Genomic DNA, 18,957 nt, shown 5'->3' with positions numbered 1-18,957 from the left:
GGGGTGCTGGCCAGTGATGCCTCCTAAAGTCTGGGCTACCTGATGATGAACCAGATGCAAGGGCAGAACTGTCTTCTGAGAGACGTCTCCCCCTTGATTCTTCTGTCGCTTCAGACATTCCAGGTGGAAGGAGGCCCTTCGACCTGCAAAGCCAGCCAAAGAACTGTGATCAGCACAGGAAAAAGGGACCCAGGTCTGTGAGCCTCAGACCATGGAGGGTGCAAGGAGCCGTGTGAGTGGCCCCGGAGTCAACACCTCCCTACCGTTTGCCTCTCATAACACGTAGCATGTGGCCAAATCCCAGCCCTGCAAGCCCTGGCCTTGGAATCCCGTCTCATTGCTCCGGGAATCTGCCCAGCCCCTGCGTGGGGCTGTCTGAGCCAGTCACTCGAGTGCCTGACCCGCCACATCTGAAGAGAGAGAGAGGTGAGTATTTACCTAGTGAGGCAGAGCGGAGGAAACCCCTCTTTGGAGATTGCTGGACACCTCTCTTGTCCTCCTCAGGTGGGGTTAATTGCCGATTTTCATCGTCCTGATAGGAGAGCCTGGAACAGAGAACTCCTAGTGCTTATTCTGCGAGCTGGGAAGCGCCACCCCATACGGAGAGCTGCCACCCCCTGAAGGCAGTTTGCTTTTTTCCTTAGTAAAGGGAACCCCTGCTTTGTGCTTTGGTAAAGGTTCGGGGAGCGGGCGACAGGAGCTCGCCCCCCCCCCAGCCAGGCTCGGCCTGGTTCTCCCACATCACGGATGTTCCCGGCTCCTCACCCACAGCCTGTCTGCTCAGAAGCCTCGCATTTCTGATTTTCGGCAGTAGAAGCACTCTTGAGTCAAAGTTGGTGAGAAAGTTGGCAAAAAATGTTAGGCCCACAAGATTCTTTCCAGGAACAGCCTAGGCTCCTCTGTTTACATATGTGGATGCTAGTTACCCTGACCACTCCCGACTTCAGCCCAAACTTCTCCCCCTCTCCCTAATTTCTCCCTGGCCTGCCCACCCTTCATCATCAAGCCACATAAGCAGCTGCCTACGGACAAATCTCCAGTCAGCCAGTCAGTGAATAGCTGTAAGGGGCCTGGCTGCTAGGCCTTTTGGATGGGGACTCACAATGAGAAATAGACTGTACATTGTCCCATTTATATACACACCTAATCGAACTCAACTTCTTGAACCATATTTACCTTTTTTGCATGCATTGCCCTCTGGTGGTTTCTATTCTACTTCAGTCTTTTCTATGTCACTAAACAATGTCAGTTGCAATCCACTAAATTGATTTCACAATCCCCAGGGGGAGTAGCCTGCCAGCCAAGAAGACAGGTGCTTTCTAACCCCTTCACTTTACAGATGAGACCACTGACTCTGTCCCTGGTGTAACTCCACATGCTTTGAGGGCAGAGAATGTGTGGCCATCCCTGCTCCTAGCATACTGGCTTTGATCCTTGGTACATGTGCAGGAAAATTTCTGACCAAAAAACCTCCAAACCTTTCTTCTCATTTTCAACTTGGTAAGCTTTCCCTATTGTATTTTCTTCTTATCCAAATTGTACCCACTCTTGAAGACCCAGCTTCTATTTGATCTTGTGCCAGGAGCCTGTTATGGTCACCTTGACCTCAACCTCCTCTGAATGTCTGTCCCTTTCATTGCTTGTACTACTCTGTGAGTGAAAATCTCCATGTTATCTCCCTCTTCTGAGATCTTAACTGGTTTGAAAAATATCCTTGAGTGCCGAGGCCGGTTTATTCATGATCTAGCAGAGTGCCTGGATGCACCAAGCACCAGAGCCAAAATGGATTGAAGCATATGCTTTTCCTGATTTCTAGGGTATGTGGCCATGTAAAAATTTGCAGTCTCTAAAAATCAAAAGGCTGAGGAGCTGGTCCTTCCTTATTATAAAGTGCTTTTAGCAAAGCTTCTAAAACAATGCACCTTGAACTTTTTGAATGCAACCCACAGTCATAAATACATTTTATGAGACTCAGTACACAGATATATGTATTGGCAATTAAACAAATATTTCACTAAATAATACCTCTGTGACATTGGATACACTATTATCTATTGTCTTATTCTAACCTATGCTATTCTGTATTATGCTGTTCTTTCTTTTAAAGTGCTGATCATGGCCTGGCCTTCTGGCACCTGGGGGGTGTTTTCTGGGGGCAGATGCAGAATTGCCTCTCATATGTCTCGGTTGATTTCAGAATCCTCTGCTCTTCAGCCCCTGGAGGGAAACCATGCTTAGCCGGCGGAAGGAGCTGGCTGGGGCTGCTGAGCCTGCTGGGCCGGACAGTAAGGACCTCGTAAGAAGACGTACCAAGACTAAGAAACCAGCGGGGGCATCAGCTCAAGGGGATAACTCCAGCCCTCAAAAAGTTTCAGCCTCTAAAAATGGTAGGAAGAATCTAAGCAGTTACTGGCTGGTGATGTCAGAGCCAGAAAGCCAACTAGACAAAGGTGTAGAGGTGCAGTTCAGCCCTGGGGATTGTAAAGCACAGCCCAAGCAGACAGCATGCTGGGATGGCCTTCACAACTCCCAGCCCCAGAACTTCCCTGGGGCCCTGAAGCGGGAGAAAGGAGCCTTCTACCAGAGCAACTGTGAAGAACCAGGCATCGCAGGATCTGTGAAGCTTGTGAGGTAGGCGTCCCCAGACCACACACAGTTTGAGAAAAATAATCCCCATTATGACCCATCCAGCAAAGAAGACAACCCCAAATGGTCCAAGGTCGATGTACAGTTTGTTCAGATGAAGTGTTTCATGACCCTGGTGCCTGAGCTCAAAACCCATCTCCAAGCTCACAAAGCCACTGGAGGCCCCTTAAAAAATAGGGCTCTCTCCACTTGCCAGATACTCTCCATTCAGCCCCTGACCCAAGAGGAGTTTGATTTTATTTTGAGACTGCAGGAAAAGGAACCAAGTTAACTGGGACACTGTGGCTGGAATGGGCAAGACAAGACTCCAGAGAAGTCAAGCTTTTGTAAGACGAAAGAAGGTGTGAGGAGACTTGTTTGTTATGTTCATCTGGGGCTGTGTACGTAGGTGGTTTTCATGTACCTTTTTCAATAAGACATTAATATAAAAGAAAGTGATGATCATAATTAAGTAAATGTCACAACCTTCTAACGGGTCTAGACTTGTAGTTATATTAAAAAACCTCTTAAAAAATTCCAGCACTGACAAAAACCTCAGCCACTGTTTGCCAACAGTGCCCTCTGCTGGGTGGCTTTATTATAAGTAGTTTCATGAACATTTATTTGCCAATGTGTGTGTGTGTGTGTGTGCGTGTGTGTGTGTGTGTGTGCTGAGTCTCACTATAAAATATATTTATGACAGTTGGTTTCAGTAAAAAAAAGTTTATGAATGTTTTGAAGTCTTCCTGAAAGCACCGTATCACGAGGAAAGGCCAAGCTAACCAGGGACAGTGATGTGTATGTGTGTACGTGTGCGTATGTGTGTGTGGGTGTGGGCGCATGAGGTGCCCCGCATGAGGTGACAGATGCTTTGCAGGTGTTCTTCTGACATGGGACCTCCCTTCCCCAAGTCCTGCCCAGAGGAGGGATTCCAGGGAGCTGCCCTTCACCCCCAGACCCTGTCCTACATATGGCTGGCCCGGGGCCGAGGCAGCAGCACTCACATCTCTGTGGAGATCAGGCTGGGCTCGCTGCAGTACTCGGTGTCTTCGCTCATCCGCACGTCATAGGGCTCGGCCTGAGAGACCTCCTCCTGACACACCATGGCTATCTGGCTCTCCCGGGAGTGGCACCTGAAGGGTCCAAGAGGGAGAAGTGAAGTCAGAAACTGCTACCCCCACCGTTCCCTCACAGGTGAGGCGTCACACACACGCGCCCACGCAACCACACAGCGAACACGCACACACACGCACCCACACACCTGCCCACACATCCACACAGTGAACACGCGTCCACTCATCCACACAGTGAACAAGCGCACACACACGCCCACACAGTGAACACGCGCCCACACGCACCCACACACCCACACAGCAAACATGCAGGCGCCCACACAGCGAGCACGCGCCCACACACCTGCCCACACACCCACAGTGAACACGCACACACACGCGCCCACACAGCAAACATGCGCCCACAGGCGCCCACTCACCCACACAGCGAACATGCACACACACACGCCCACATGCACCCACACACTCACACAGCGAACATGCGCCCACACACCCACACAGTGAACACACACACATATGCGCCCACACACCCGCCCACATATCCACACAGCGAACACGAGCACACACGTGCCCACTCACACAGCAAGCATGCACACACAGGCGCCCCCACAGCGAGCACACGCCCACATGCGCCCACACACCCAACCACACACAAAGCGAACATGCGCCCACACACCCACAGCGAACACACACACACACGCCCACACAGCAAACACGTGCCCACATGCGCCCTCACACCCACACAGCGAACACACGCACACACGTGCCCACACACCAGCTCACACACTCACACAAGGAACACACGCCCACACACCCACACAGTGAACACACGCACACACGTGCCCACACACCCATACACACACCCGCCCACACACTCACACAGTGAACACATGCACACACGCGCCCACACACCCGCCCATACACTCACACAACGAACACACGCCCACACACCCACAGTGAACACACGCACACACACGCCCACACTCCCGCCCACACACCCACACAGCGAACACACGCGCCCAAACACCCGCCCACACACCCACACAGCGAACACGTGCCCACACACTCAGCCAATGCGCGCACACACGCCCACACACTCATCCGCATGCGCCCACACACCCACACAGCGAACACGTGCCCACCCATGCCCACACACGTAGCACACCCACACAGCAAACACATGCACACAGACGCCCACACTGCAAACACGCGCACACACACACAGTGAACACGCGCACACACTCACCCACACACTTGCCTACACACCCACCCAGCGAGCATGCGCACACACGTGCCCACTCAGCCACACAGTGAACACATGCACACACACACCCACAGTGAACACGTGCACACACACACCCACGCACCCGCACAGTGAACACGTGCCCACACACCCACACAGTGAACACATGCACACACATGCCCACACAACCACACAGCGAACACGCGTACACACACACACACAGCAAACATGCGCACACATGTACCCACACACCTGTGCAAACACACAGCAAACACATGCACACACACGCCCACACAGTGAACATGTGCCCACACTCACAGTGAACACGCACCCACGCACCTGCCCACACACCCACACAGCGAACACAAGCACACACGTGCCCACATTCACACAGCAAACACACGCCCACACACACAGCGAACACGCACACACATGCGCCCACACACCCACAGTGAACACACGCACACATGCCCCCACACACAGTGAACACGCACACACACACAGTGAACATGCGCACACATGCACCCACACAGCAAACACGCACACACACATGCCCACACAGTGAACACACACACACGTGTCCACACACTCATACATTAAACACACACACATGTACCCACATACACAGTGAACACACACATGCCCACACACACAGTGAACACGCCCACACGCACCCACACACTCACACAGTGAATATGCACACACACATGCCCACACACAGTGAACATGCGCACACACATGCCCACACACACAGTGAACAGGCACACATGTGCCCACACACTCACACAGTGAACACGTGCACACACATGCCCACACACTCACACAACCGCTGTGGCCTCTTCCTCCCACAGTTGCTGATGAGGCAGCAGAGCCACGGAAACAGTAAGATCAGGATCAGGATTCCATACAGAATAAGCATCTCTGGGTTAGGACCCAAGGAGATCTGAGTTCTGACCCCAATTCAGTCGCCCTCCGGCATGAGTCACTGGCCCATCCCCCATGCTTCGGTATCCCCATTAATAAAATTGGAGTAGCGTATGCCCTGCTTGACTCAGAGGCTTGTCATGAGTAACAAATGAATTAACAGATGTGATGGGGTTTTTATAAGGTGGAAAGGTCAAGCTTTTAGAACAGGCTTGGGCTGCTCTATACGGGTTGGGTGGGTCCTGAAAGTGCTGTCCTCTCCCTCTGCTAGAGAAAGCTGGGCCTTTGGTTGCTGGTTGGGCAGAGCCGGGAAGTTCCTGGGGTCACATACTGCCATGCCTTTGGGTTTGACATTGGCTCCTTAGAGTGACGGCAAAGACTAGAAGCCTCACGTCGATGGGTTTGTTCTCCTGGGCAGTGAGCCTGAGTCCCTGTTGAGCTCGAGACCCTCCTGCACCAGGGTGTGCCCTGGATGATTCTGCTCACCCTTTGGCCCAGGTGTTCTCCCTTTTCTCATCTGTGCCTCTTAGTACCTCCCTCAGTCTTTCTTCCTATAGATCCTGAATGCTGGGGCTTGCTTTACTCCCAAACCCATGAAGGCATGAGGGAAAGATCCCAGTTAATCCTCTCAGGGCCGAGCGCTGGATCAGTGCCCTAGATTTGACCTGGGGCCTCTGAGCTGTGGCAACTCAGGAAGCTCCCTCCTCGGGTACCTACCTGGTTCTCTGGAGCAGGCCCTACCAGGTGGCTGCCCATCCCACAGTAAGGACAGATGAAATGTTGAAGGCTCTTGATGGGGTGGGAAGAGGGAAAGTGAAAGGAGTTTTGGGGAGCCATCATGGGATGAGCTGGAGACGGAGAATGGCAGCAGGCAGGCAACACCACTTCTCAGGGGCCACTGTGTACAAGACATGCTGGCCCGTCCCCAGCAAAAGCAAAGCCAGTGTTGGGCCACTGCACTTAGCCTTGAGCTGCAACATGAAGGCTGAGACCCCAGAGCTACAACTTGGCTTAACTTGTTCCTCCTCACCAAGCTGAAGCTTACTGCCTTGGGTGTCGTTTTTCTCACTGTGCAGGGAGGGAGGGAGCCAGTATTTACTATGTGCTAGGCATTGTGCTAGGTGCTTGCATGTACCGTAGTTCATGGATAGAGGGATCTGTGGGGAGAAGAAGAAAATCCTCCGATGTCTCTCTTAAAAACCACTCTCCCTTCATTTAATACAGACCACAGTTTAATAGGAAAATACCCTCTGAAGGAGGTATTAGCTCAGACTGAGACGCTAATGATGGACATAATGAGCCTTCCTAAAGAAGAGATTTTGATATGGGGAGCAAGGGAGAAAATGGCACCAGGACTGAGTCCCTGAAGTTCGTAGGAGGTTTGCAGAAAAGGGAGGGGCCACCAAGACAGGCATGGGCCAGCCACTTGAACTCTGATACTCCCCTGTGCAAAGCTAAACTTTCAGATCAGCATACAAAATTCAGAGCTGAGCACACTGCCCTGAGCATGGAAGGCCTCCACATATATCTCTTGAGTAGAAGGACTCACCCAACATTGCTTCCAGGTGGTTTCACCAGCCATTCTTCCAGACAGTAAGGTAGACTGATGGCCAATCTGACTTGGCTGTCATCAGACACCATTAAATGCCCAGGCCACATAGGGGTCCGTGGGGCCACTTGAAAGTGGGTGTTAAGAAGGGAAATGAAAACCCGGGGGCAGGTATGCTGGCTCCTTAGATGAAAGCAGCTTCAGGACACTTGTCCAGAAAGACACTCACACATCACAATTATTTTCTAAGCTCGTGAGCAGGAGAGATCTGCCCAAGAACATGGCATGCTGGGGATCTGCTTGGCCTGCTGTGGTGGGGGTGCTGTCCACTAAGAGTGAGGTGGCAAGATGCAGGGAGGCATGTCCTCTGCCATCCAGCCTTGGGAACCCAGAGCTATTGATAGAAACAGGGAGGAGACCCTTTAGGCCCAGGCTGTGCTTCCAGAGGCCTAGAGCATGGCAGTAGGCACCTACCGTCCCATTATACCATAGCAATGCATCCTGGAGCACCAGGGAGCAGAGGGTGAGGAGAAAAGCATGCATCAGGTGGTGGGAGATCGAACTACCAGGAATGATCCTACACTGGGGCAGAATGGGCAAGCGCTACGGTGAAGGGCCTCTTGCCACCAAAATGCCCCTCCCAAGAGGGTTGAGAAGGGTGTAAAGAAGAGGTGGTAGCTCCATTCCCATCCCAACTAGGCCAAAGGCCAGGTTTGTGTGGACTTGGGAGAGGCCGGGGGAACAGAGTCTGTTGTGTAGCCAGGATGCCAGCATCCCGGGGGGTGGGGGCCTGGGCTCCTCAGCTTGGGTAGCATGAGAGAGCACAGGAGGCTCTGTCCCGCGGTGTGCATCACAGGACACTTGAGGCCATCGGGACCATGGTGCCTTCCCCCAATGGCGGCTGCCACATTTAATCGAGGGCAAGATCGGGAGGCCTATCTCTTGGTGGGATCTGGGGCAGCAGCCTCCATCCCAGCTCGAGGGGTGAGTGGTAGGCCTGGGGGCCAAACTCTACCCCCCATCCAGTCTGGGCTGGAGTGTGTGGGGCCCCTGTGCACGGTCCCTGGATGCCCCACCCTCCTGCTTACCTCTTGGAGCTGAGCTTCCAGGCTGCCTCCTGTACCCGGACGGCAGGAGACAAGGGGGGCCCACGGCCCTCTACGGTGCTGACCGCGCTGGGGTAGCCAGTGGGGCGGGGGAAGCGGCCCAGGGCAGTGTTGTTGGCATTGTTGATGTTGGCGTTGGAGCCAGTGGACGAGTAGCTGCTGGGGGTGAAAGTGGAGTCCACCAGTTTCTCGTGGGACGGCGACCCGGTGTCGCCTTGGCTGTTAGCTGCCTTGTTGATGTGCAGTGGGCGCTGGGTAGTGAAGGTCTGGGGGAAGGCGCTCCGGCCGTCGCTTTGGTAGCAGCTGACGTGGTTGCCGAACAGGCCGCCGGCCCTCTGTGGGCGAGACAGGAGGGGTGGGAGGAGGAGAAAGCCCTCTCAGCTACCTCTCCTTCTCGGCCAAGGCACGGAAGGCTGTCTGCTTTCCAGAGAGCACAGCCATGCCGGGCAGTACGGGGCGGACGGGGAGCTCTTGGCCCACGTGGCCTGGCAGCTGGAGGGGAGGGACGCAGACGGTCCCCTCTGAAACCGCTGGGGGGCCGGTGAGGGACAGGACAACCAGGCACGAAGGCTGCTGCCCTGGGACTTTCTACCGAACCCCCTGAGGACTCAAGAACCAGTGTAGGATGGCAATCCTTAGTTGCAGCCAGTCGCTCACTCGCCTTGGTGGCTGTGAGGCACTGGGAGGGCTGAGGGATGGGGAAAGGGACCAGGAGATTCTAATGAGAATTTTTAAAACGGAGATCCAACTGGCTCACTGAGCTAGAAACTATGTTGGCCAAACGGTTTTGGGAAAATAAGGATGACGCATTGACTCCATTAATTATATTATGGCCTTCTCTCCCCCGGGCAATTCTTAGAGATTTCAAATCAGGACCCAGTGTTTGCCCCCAACATTCTTTCCTTGTCCTGGGGCGAGTGGGCAAGTAGCTATCTGCAAGTTGGTCTGTGGGGTCTCGCTGGGGCAGTGAGAGCATGGTGCTGTGTCCCTGAGGCCATTCGGTGATGGACATTTCACAGTGATGAGGATGAGGATGGTGATGACAGGGCAGCCACAGGCCAGGCAGGCTGTCCTCCCTCCCGGTGTCTCCACAGCCCAGGACCCCTGCGTGGGGGCTCGCAGGGCCCTGGCGCGATGCTGCTTGGTGGCTTCTCCCTTGCTTCGGAGGTATTTTAGCCAAATATCTTCGGGGTTCGGCAGGGATCACCATGAATGGAGAGAGCAAGTCAGGTTCGGTTTCCACCGAAAAACGGATGCTCAGCCTCCATATCCAGGAAAGGAGAGGGAAGGAAAGCTGGAGGGGACTTTTGTGACTGGGAGAACACGTGCTTTCTCTTAAGAGGACAATTGCCCCTGGGCTCCGCTCCTGTGCTGCCACGTGGGAACACAAGCCAGATTCTCTGATTTTTAAAAGACAGGTCAGAGGTCTAGGTTTTTATTTGAATGTGCCGGATTTCTGAATGCTGGCAAACAAAATCTGTCTGCAGGTTAGATGCAGCCAAAAGTGGCCCCATGGCTTTGCAGCTTCTAATGCAGAAGGTTCTCCTAGGAAACATGTCCCTTAAGAAAATGGCTCCTCCCCTCTTTCTCCGAGAGCCAGGGACACTCTGGGAGCTGCCATGTCCTGGGAGCCCAGGCTTGAGATGGAATCACACTTGGAGAAGGCCGAGGGGTTAGGAAGTAGCTGAGTAGGAAGAGCCTGGAATCTGCCAGAGAGCTCAGGGCTTTCTCCCTGGATTTCCTTGGCAGAGCGCCAGCCCACCCTCTTGCTTCCAGCTGAGCTTTATAAAGGTAAGAGTGCTTCTGTGGCATCCACCTACCCTGAAGATGTCGTCTTCGGAGGCAGCAGACACAGCCTCCTTCATGGCCTTGTCCAGCTCCTCCTCGGCCGTCAGATCTCCAGAGATGGCCCGTCGGATCTCAGGCCCGATGTCATGCAGCGTGCGCAAGCCAGCCTGAAACCCAGAGGGACACCCAGCCGCCTGACCTGCTGCCTCCCCATTAGGCAGGTGAGCCTGCTGAGGGTTTATCTGTGTGTGCTAACCAGGGATGTGCTTCGGGACCTCCCTTGTCTGCCCCAGACTGGAAGAATCCATTTCTCCACCCAGGAAGGATAAAGGCACATTAGGAGCGGCCATGAAGCAGGCAGGACTGGCGAAGCAGGGTGTGTGGGAGGCAGTGTGTCACCCCTTCACACACACACCTTTGGAAAGGCTTGGAGCTCCCTGAAAGTTCTGGAGGGACCTGGCCTCTGACCCTTGGCCAGAGGTTGGAAGAAGGTGACCAGGCCCTTCCTTAGGGTGTGGACCCCCTCCTCGCCTCTTACCTGCAGGGATAGGGCGTTCCTCTGGGAGGGTTTGCCCACCAGACCCTGCTCTTTGCGCTTCTTGAATTTCCGGAAGTACTCCTGGATCAGGAAAGTAGCATAAAACTTGCCAACCGTGACCTCATCATCTGAGACAGAAGAGAGGACAGAGGGGAGGTAAAGGGGGTAATTCAGTTGGGCTTCATTCACTTTTTTTTTCAGCATCCAAGCTTTCCGAAGTTTTTTAAACTTTTTTTTTTTTTAAGAGGTAGTCCATTCACATGGTTCAGAAAGGCAAAAATATATTACAAAGTGTACAGTGAAAAGTCTCCCACCCCCCCATCCACCGAGTTACCACCTTTTAATAGATAACCTTTCTAAAATTAGTTTCTTTTCTTTTTTTTTAAAAAGATTTTATTTATTTATTTGACAGAGAGAGAGAGTTAGTGAGAGCAGGAACACAAGCAGGGGGAGTGGGAGAGGGAGAAGCAGGCTTCCCGCTGAGCAGGGAGCCTGATGTGGGGCTCGGATCCCAGGACCCTGGGGTCATGACCTGAGCTGAAGGCAGATGCTTAACAACTGAGCCACCCAGGCGTCCCTCTAAAATTAGTTTCTTTAGTATTTTTCCAGAGAGTCTTTCTGCAAATGCTTTCTGCAAATAAGCAAACATATTCTTAGCCCCTCTCTCTTTTTTTTTAACAGTAGAAGTAGCCTATTATTAAAATTATTTCCCACCTTGCTTTAAAACCAACAAAAAAGTGTAAAAAAAACTTAAAAAAGTAAAAAAAAAATTAACTGACATGGCTAACTAATTTTTTATTTGAATCCAAAACTTGAGGTGCCCATCATAAATTGACTAGTCCCCTAAGTGCAAACAGTTCTGGTTAAAGATGAAGTTTGGTGGAAGGAGCACCTTTCTTCTCTAAGTTTGGGTTTTGCTTTCAAACCAGACAGACTGGCTTTTCTTACCATGTGGCTTGGCTGGATCCCTGCTGGGCTAGACCCCCAAGTTACACATGACATAGTCAGCCTCTGTGTTGGGAATGAACCAGGTGGTGGAGAAGCCAGAGTCTCCAAGGAGAACATTGCATGCCCTGTGAGTAGCCTCTTGGCTCCATCTTCTTCTCAAGGAAGTGGGCCCAGGAGACAGTTGGTAGGTTAGACATAGGGGCCTGGGATGGTTCTCCTACTCCTAGTTGTCTCTTAAGAATAGCCAAGTCCACAGCAGTGGTGACCTTCCACATGGCAAACACCTCATTCCCATGTGGGAGAGAAAACCTGAGTCCCCCGTCTAGGGTAGCCAGTGAGGAAGAGCTGCAGGGCAGAAAGAGCTTGGAGTTCTGGTGTCCTCCAGGCCTGGGTTTGAATTCTCAATTTGCCAGGTACTTACCCTATAGCATTGGGTCAGCTACATAGCTTCTAAGTACTTCAGTTTCTTCTTTTTTTTTTTTTAAATAGATTTTATTTATTTATTTATTTTTTAAAGATTTTATTTATTTATCTGAGAGAGAGAGAATGAGAGAGAGCACATGAGAGGGGGGAGGGTCAGAGGGAGAAGCAGGCTCCCTGCCGAGCAGAGAGCCCGATGCGGGACTCGATCCAGGGACTCCAGGATCATGACCTGAGCCAAAGGCAGTCGCTTAACCAACTGAGCCACCCAGGCGCCCAGTACTTCAGTTTCTTGAGCAAACTTCACAGCAATGTTATAAGGATTAAATAAGGTATGCAAAACGTCATGTGGTGCTTGGCCTGTGTAGGTGACTTTTCACTGAGTTCCAGTCCTGATTCCCTTTGGGAAGTGGTTCTCAACAGGGCCGGTGTCAACATTAAGGAGTGTTTTGGGAATGTGTGGGATTTTTTTGGTTGTCACAGTGTGCTACAATCATTAGGTGGTTCCAGATGTGTCCCTTAAAACACAGGCATGTTTTGCACAACAAATAATAGATTTACACTCTGCCTGATGTCCTTACCTGAGCTAAGAACCTAACTTCATTTTACATATGAACAGAAAATAATTTTTTTGCCTGGTTTTAATATATCCAGAATTTCCCAGGTATATAACTGCTAGGTAAATTGATGGATGACCATACTTTGCTTTGTTTCCACTTGACCAAGAAGGCTTTACATTTTGGAAAATTGTATCCCTGATGGCAATGCTCCTTGTGGTATCTGAGTGACCTGCTGCATCTGACCCGCTTATATCAGTCTGCATTTGTTCTATGTATGTGCATGTACGTGCGTATACCTATGTGTGTATATATTATTTAATATACTTAGTTATCCCTTACTTCAAAATGACAAATACAAAATGTCAACAATAGTCAATATTGTCTTAGTTCCTTTAAACACAAACTTACTCATCATAAGTGGATGCATGCAAGTATTTTATCAGTTAACTGTAGCTTCTGGCATAGTGCCATAACCCTTAGTGCCCAAGCGTGCATATATTGAAAAACATTTGACTTTAATGTATTTTATATTAAGGTGTTATATATGTATGTTTTTAAAGATTTTATTTATTTACTTGAGAAAGAGAGAGAGAGCATGAACAGGAGGGTGGTCAGAGGAAGAGGGAGAAGCAGGCTCCTTGCTGAGCTGGGAAGCTGATGCGGGGTTCAATCCTAGGACCTCGGGGTCATGACCTGAGCTGAAGGCAGTCACTTAACCAACTGAGCCACCCAGGTGCCCCAAGTTAAGGTGTTATATTAATATTTTGGAAACTATATCTGTAGGAAGGTTATAATTTTCATTCAGGATAGTAATAGGGGCATTATAAACTGTTATGAAAAGGGGCACTGGGTTTGAGAGAGTAGAGAAACACTGTCCTAGGGCGCCTGGGTGGCTCAGTTGGTTAAGCGAGAAACACTGCCCTATATAAAACAAAAAGAATATCAACCAAGAGTGGATCTCAGGGGATTCTTTTTCCAGGTCCCCATTATTTCCAGAGCAACCAGCCTAGTAATTTATGGGGAAACCTATACTTTGCAGAGTTTCCTTGGAAGTTCTGCCAAACCTCTGAGCATCAAGGGGCCTTGCTTAGTCTATGAAATGTATGGTTAGACCAGATTTCCAACCTGACATTCTGTATCTGAGTTTGTGAAGGCATGGTGCCCTTGTCCCTTCCAACCAGTACGGCCTTGGAACTGCACAGGAAGGGCAGGAGGGAAAGCAGTCTTCCTACGAGCCTCGTGGACTCAGGAACCAGGCAAGAGCCAAGGGTTTGGAGATCGTGGGAGCACTCACCACCTGCTGGGGGCACTACTTGGTCCAGCAGCTTCATACTGGTCCGCTTCCAGATCTTCTTGATTATGGCCCGCAGCTCCTCGTTGGCTTGTTCTAGGTTTCCTGAGGGGAGGGAGATGCAAGGCTGAAAACGATCATCAGCCCTTTGGGGGCCCATGGGGTGGGTCCCCCTGAGCAGAGTGGGAAGCCGCCACCCCACAGAAAGCCCTGGTCCATCAGCTTCACTTTCTTTCTCTCCATTCGACCAAATGTCACCTCCATCTTCTTTTTCTTTGTATTGCTCTCCATGGTCCTACCTCTCCCTCCCTCCGTTCCTTGTCCAGTGCCATTCCTTCTCCCTTCCTTCCTGCCTGCTGCTCAGGCCAGCCAGTGGCGATCCTTCATCCCCACACGCTGCTTCCTCGTGAGTGGCCCTCGGAGCGGACCAGACAGCCTGGCCCAACTGAACTCATCCACCACCTGCCAGAGAGCAGGAGGGGCTGCTCTGGTGCACAGCACTTCTCACGGGACTCTATGGGTGATCGAGGTTTTCCCCACACAAAGCATCCATACGCAGGGGGACCTCGGTGTCAAAGCTCTTTGCTGCATGTCCTGTGGGGAAGAGGTAGCAAAACCTCAGTGTAGAAGCTGGACTCAAAACACACTGGGTTCTGTTTTGGAGCTTCTCTGGGTTTACTTTCTCCACTGGTAAAACAGGCTTAATTTGCTGCCGATCCCATGCAGCCTCTGGGACACTGGTGGTATAGCAGCTGTAAGACAGGGTGTGGTGGGCAGTAGTGTAAGACCCCCTGAGCTATGTCCCACCACCACTGATATACACACCTTGCCTGGTCCCTGGTGGGTCCATGGTCCCTGGACTATAATGGATTTTACCCCCATGATTATTAGATCATGTGGCTCCTATCTCCTTAGGATAGGGAGATTATCTAGGTGGACCTGACCTAATCACATGAACTCTTCAAAAGTAGAGAGTTCTCAGGTGCAAACCTATAGTTAGAAAATAAATAAATCATGGGATGCAATGTACAGCATGGTGACTATGGCTAATAAAACCATACTACATGTTTGATAGTTGCTAAGAGAGTAAGTCTTAAAAGTTCTCATCACACACAAAATTGTAACTATATGGTGACGGACATTAATCAGATTTACTCTGGTGATCATTTCTTTATATATACAAATAAGGATCATTATGTTGTACATCTGAAACTAATATAGTGTTATATGTCAATTATACTTCAATACAAAATAGAAACAAAACGAATAAAAAAGTACCACATGAAGGAGGTCAAAAGATAAAAGTAGAGAGTTGTCCCCAGTTGGGAGCAGAGGAATGCGAGAGGACGGCTGTGGCCTGGGAGAAAGCACACACCAATGTTGTGAATTGAATGGAGAGAGGCAGCCCCTGGGGGCTCAGTGGTCCCCAGCTGAGAGCCAGCCTTACAATGGCAAGACATGAATTCCTCCAAAAACCCGAATGAGCTGGGAGCCTCTGGAAGAGGACATATCCTGATCAGTGTCCTGATTTTGGCTTTGTAAGACACTTAGCAGAGAACTCAGGTACTCCATGGCTGTACCCCTAACCTATAGAACTGTGGGTTAACAACTAGGTGTTGTTCAAACCGAAGAATTTGTGGTAATTGGTTCCACAGCCATAGGAAACCAATACAGGGGTGTTTACTGCTGTTACACAGGGGAAGCAGTACGGTTGAGAGCTCTGCTGTTAAAGACTGTCTGAGGTGAAATCTGCCCTGTGGCCACACCAGAGAGGCTCCCAACAGAAGTAAGCAGAGGTGGCAATGGAGGGAGAGTGATGGACTCCTGAATCCCCTGTTGGATCCAAACAATACCTGGAGCCGGAGGACGATCCTGGGCATTCCAGTTATGGAGGCAATCCTGCATGGTTAAATTCCCTTCCTGGTTAAGGTAGTTAGTGGTTTCCGACATATTCAATGAGAGTCCTAATTAAAATAATGCTCAAATATGCTTATCTTCTGTAGTGGGTTGAATAGTGTCCCCACCAAATTCATGTCTTCATACATCCTTGGCATGTAGCTTTTGTTGGAAATAGGGTCTTTGCAAATGTTATTAGTTAAGATGAAGTTATACTTTATTAGAGTGGGCCCTACATCCAATACTACTGGAGAAGACCCACAGAGACACACAGGGAAGAAGGCCATGTGAGGATGGAGGCAGAGACTGGAGTGATACCGCTTTGGCCAAGGAAGGCCAAGCACAGCCCGCCCCCTCCAGAGAGGCATGGAACAGTTTTTCCCTTGAGTCTCCGGGAGGAACAAACCCCACCAACACTTCTCCCATTCAGCAGGTTGCCTTTTCATTATGTTGGCTTCCTTCACTGTGTGAAACTTTAGTTTGATATAATTTCACTTGTTTATTTTAGCTTTTTGTCCTTGCCTGAGGAGACTGGTCTAAAAATATTGCTAAGACCGATGTTGAAGAACTTATTGCCTATGTTTTCTCCTAGGAGTTTTATGGTTTCAGGTCTTACATTTGTCTTCAGTCCATTTAATTTTTGTGTATTTTTGTATATGATATAAGATAGTGGTCTGGTTTTATTCTTTTGCAGGTAGCTGTCCAATGTACCCAACACCAATTATTGAAGAGACTTCCTCATTGTATATTCTTGCCTCTTTTGTCATAGGTTAATTGACCATATGTGTGTGGGTTTTTTCCTGGGCTCTCTATTCTATTCCATTGATCTATGTGTCTGTGTTCATACCAGTACCATACTGTTTTGATTAATATAGCTTTGAAATCATGGAGCATGATACCTCCAGCTTTGTTCTTCTTTTTTAAGATTGCTCTGGCCATTTGGATTTTTTTTGTGGTTCCATACACATTTTGAGATACTTTGTTCTAATTCTGTTAAAAATGCCATTGGTATTTTGATAGGGATTACACTGAATATGTAGATTGGGTAGTATGGACATTTTAATAATATTAATTATTCCAATCTATGAGCACAAAATATCTTTCCATTTATTCATGTCTTCAATTTCTTTCATCAATGTGTTTTTTTTTAGTAAAGATTTTATTTATTTACTTGAGAGATAGAGAACACACAAGCAGGGGGAGAGGCAGAGGGAGCGGGAGAAGCAGACTTCTTGCTGAGCAGGGAGCCCGAATGGGGCTTGATCCCAGGACGCTGAGATCATGACCTGAGCCGAAGGCAGATGCTCAACCAACTGAGCTACCCTGTGCCCCTCTTTTATCAATGTCTTAAACAGTATTCAGAGTACAGGTCTTTCACATCCTTGGTTAAATTTATTCATAGGTATTTCATTATTTTTGATGCAACTGTAAATGAAATTGTTTTATTTATTTATTTATTTATTTGAGAGGGAGAGAGAGCAGACTCCCTGCCAAGGAGGGAGCCCGATGTGGGGCTCAATCCCAGGACCCTGAGATCATACCTGAGCCAAGGGCAGATGCTTAACCGACTGAGCCACCCAGGCACCCCTGAAATTGTTTTCTTACTTTCTTTTTCTGATAGTTATTGGTGTATAGAAACACTGATCTCTGTATGTTAATTTTGCATCCGATGACTTTGCTGAATTCATTTATTAATTCTAACAGATTCTGGTGGAGTCTTCAGGGTTTTCTCTATATAGTATCATGTCATCTGCAAATAGTTACAATTTTACTTTTTCCTGTCCAATTTGTATGCCTTTTATTTCTTTTTCTTGCCTACTTGCTGTGGCTAGGACTTCAAATACTATGTTGAATTAAAGTGGTGAGAGTAGACATAACTTGTCTTATTCCTGATCTTACAGGAAAAGCTGAAACTTTTCACTATTGAGTATGATGTTAGCTGGGGCTTGTCATATATGCCTTTATTATGTTGAGATACATTCCTTCTATACCTACTTTGTTGAGAGTTTTTCTTATCTTAAATGAATGTTGAATTTTGTCAAATGCTTTTTCTGCTTCTTTTAAGATGATCATATGATTTTTATCCTTTGTTTTGTTAATGTGAGGTATCACATTGATTAATTTGTGGATGTGGAACCATACTTGCATCTCTGGAATAAATCTCACTTGATTGTGGTGTATGATCCTTTTAATGTATTGTTGAATTTTGTTTGCTAATATTTTGTTAGGATTTTTACATCTATATTATCAGATATATTGGCCTGTTATTTTCTTTCTTGTGGTATCTTTGTCTGGTTTTGGTATCAGGGTAATGCTGGCCTTGTAAAATAAGTTTGGAAGACTTCCTTCCTCTTCAATCTTTTGGAATAATTTGAGAATAGGTACTAACTCTTCTTTAAATGTTTGGTAGAATTGACCCATGAAGCCATCTGGTCCTGGACTTTTGTTTTTGGGAGTTTAAAAATTACTGTTTCAATTTTATTACTTGTAATTGGTCTATTCAGATTTTCTGTTTTTGTGTGTGTGATTCAGTCTTGGAAGATTATGTATTTCTAGGAATATATCCATCTCTTCTAAGTTTTCCTATTTGTTGGTGTATAATTGTAGTAATCTCTTAACCTTTGTATTTCTGTGGTGTCAGTTGTAACTTTTCCTTCATTTCTGATTTTATTTATTTGGGTCCTCTCTCTTTTTCTCTTGAGTTTGGCTATTGATTTTATTGATCTTTTCAAAGAACCAGCTCTTGGGATGCCTGGGTGGCTCAGTCAGTTAAGCAACTGCCTTTGGCTCAGGTCATGATCCCAGGGTCTTGGGATTGAGTCCTTCATCAGGCTCCCTGCTCAGCGGGGAGCCTGCTTCTCCCTCTGCCTGCCACTCCCCCTGCTTGTGCTCTCTTTCTGACAAATAAATAAATAAAATATTAAAAAAAAGAACCAACTCTTACTTTTATTATCTTTTCTTTTTTTTCACAATCTCTATTTCATTTATTTCCACTC

At 48.9% G+C, this 18,957-nt stretch overlaps 1 protein-coding gene and 1 pseudogene across 12 annotated transcripts in view; one reads left to right on the top strand and one right to left on the bottom strand.

The window, feature by feature from the left end:
• CACNA1C (calcium voltage-gated channel subunit alpha1 C) overlaps positions 1-18,957 on the bottom strand; it is a 653,963-nt gene that overhangs the window by 12,270 nt on the left and 622,736 nt on the right. For all 12 annotated transcript variants that reach the window (XR_010411642.1, XM_064591748.1, XM_064591749.1 and 9 more), the window contains 7 exons: positions 14,069-14,170; positions 10,847-10,974; positions 10,341-10,475; positions 8,503-8,855; positions 3,630-3,758; positions 439-545; positions 40-143 (listed from right to left, as the gene is read on the bottom strand). Coding sequence is in view for 11 of the 12 variants with exons in the window: in XM_064591748.1 (XP_064447818.1) it covers positions 40-143; positions 439-545; positions 3,630-3,758; positions 8,503-8,855; positions 10,341-10,475; positions 10,847-10,974; positions 14,069-14,170 (1,058 nt within the window). In the remaining variant the exon portion in view is untranslated. The remainder of the gene's footprint in view (positions 1-39; positions 144-438; positions 546-3,629; positions 3,759-8,502; positions 8,856-10,340; positions 10,476-10,846; positions 10,975-14,068; positions 14,171-18,957) is intronic.
• Positions 2,231-3,049, top strand: LOC123844972 (thymocyte nuclear protein 1-like; annotated as a pseudogene).

Source organism: Mirounga angustirostris, unplaced genomic scaffold (genome assembly GCF_029215605.1).
Source record: "Mirounga angustirostris isolate CCGP_5_RB_7025 unplaced genomic scaffold, mMirAng1.0.hap1 SCAF_5, whole genome shotgun sequence".
Lineage (NCBI taxonomy): Eukaryota > Metazoa > Chordata > Mammalia > Carnivora > Phocidae > Mirounga > Mirounga angustirostris.
Note: the sequence above shows the minus strand (reverse complement) of the source record. Positions and strands in the feature narration are given on the sequence as shown.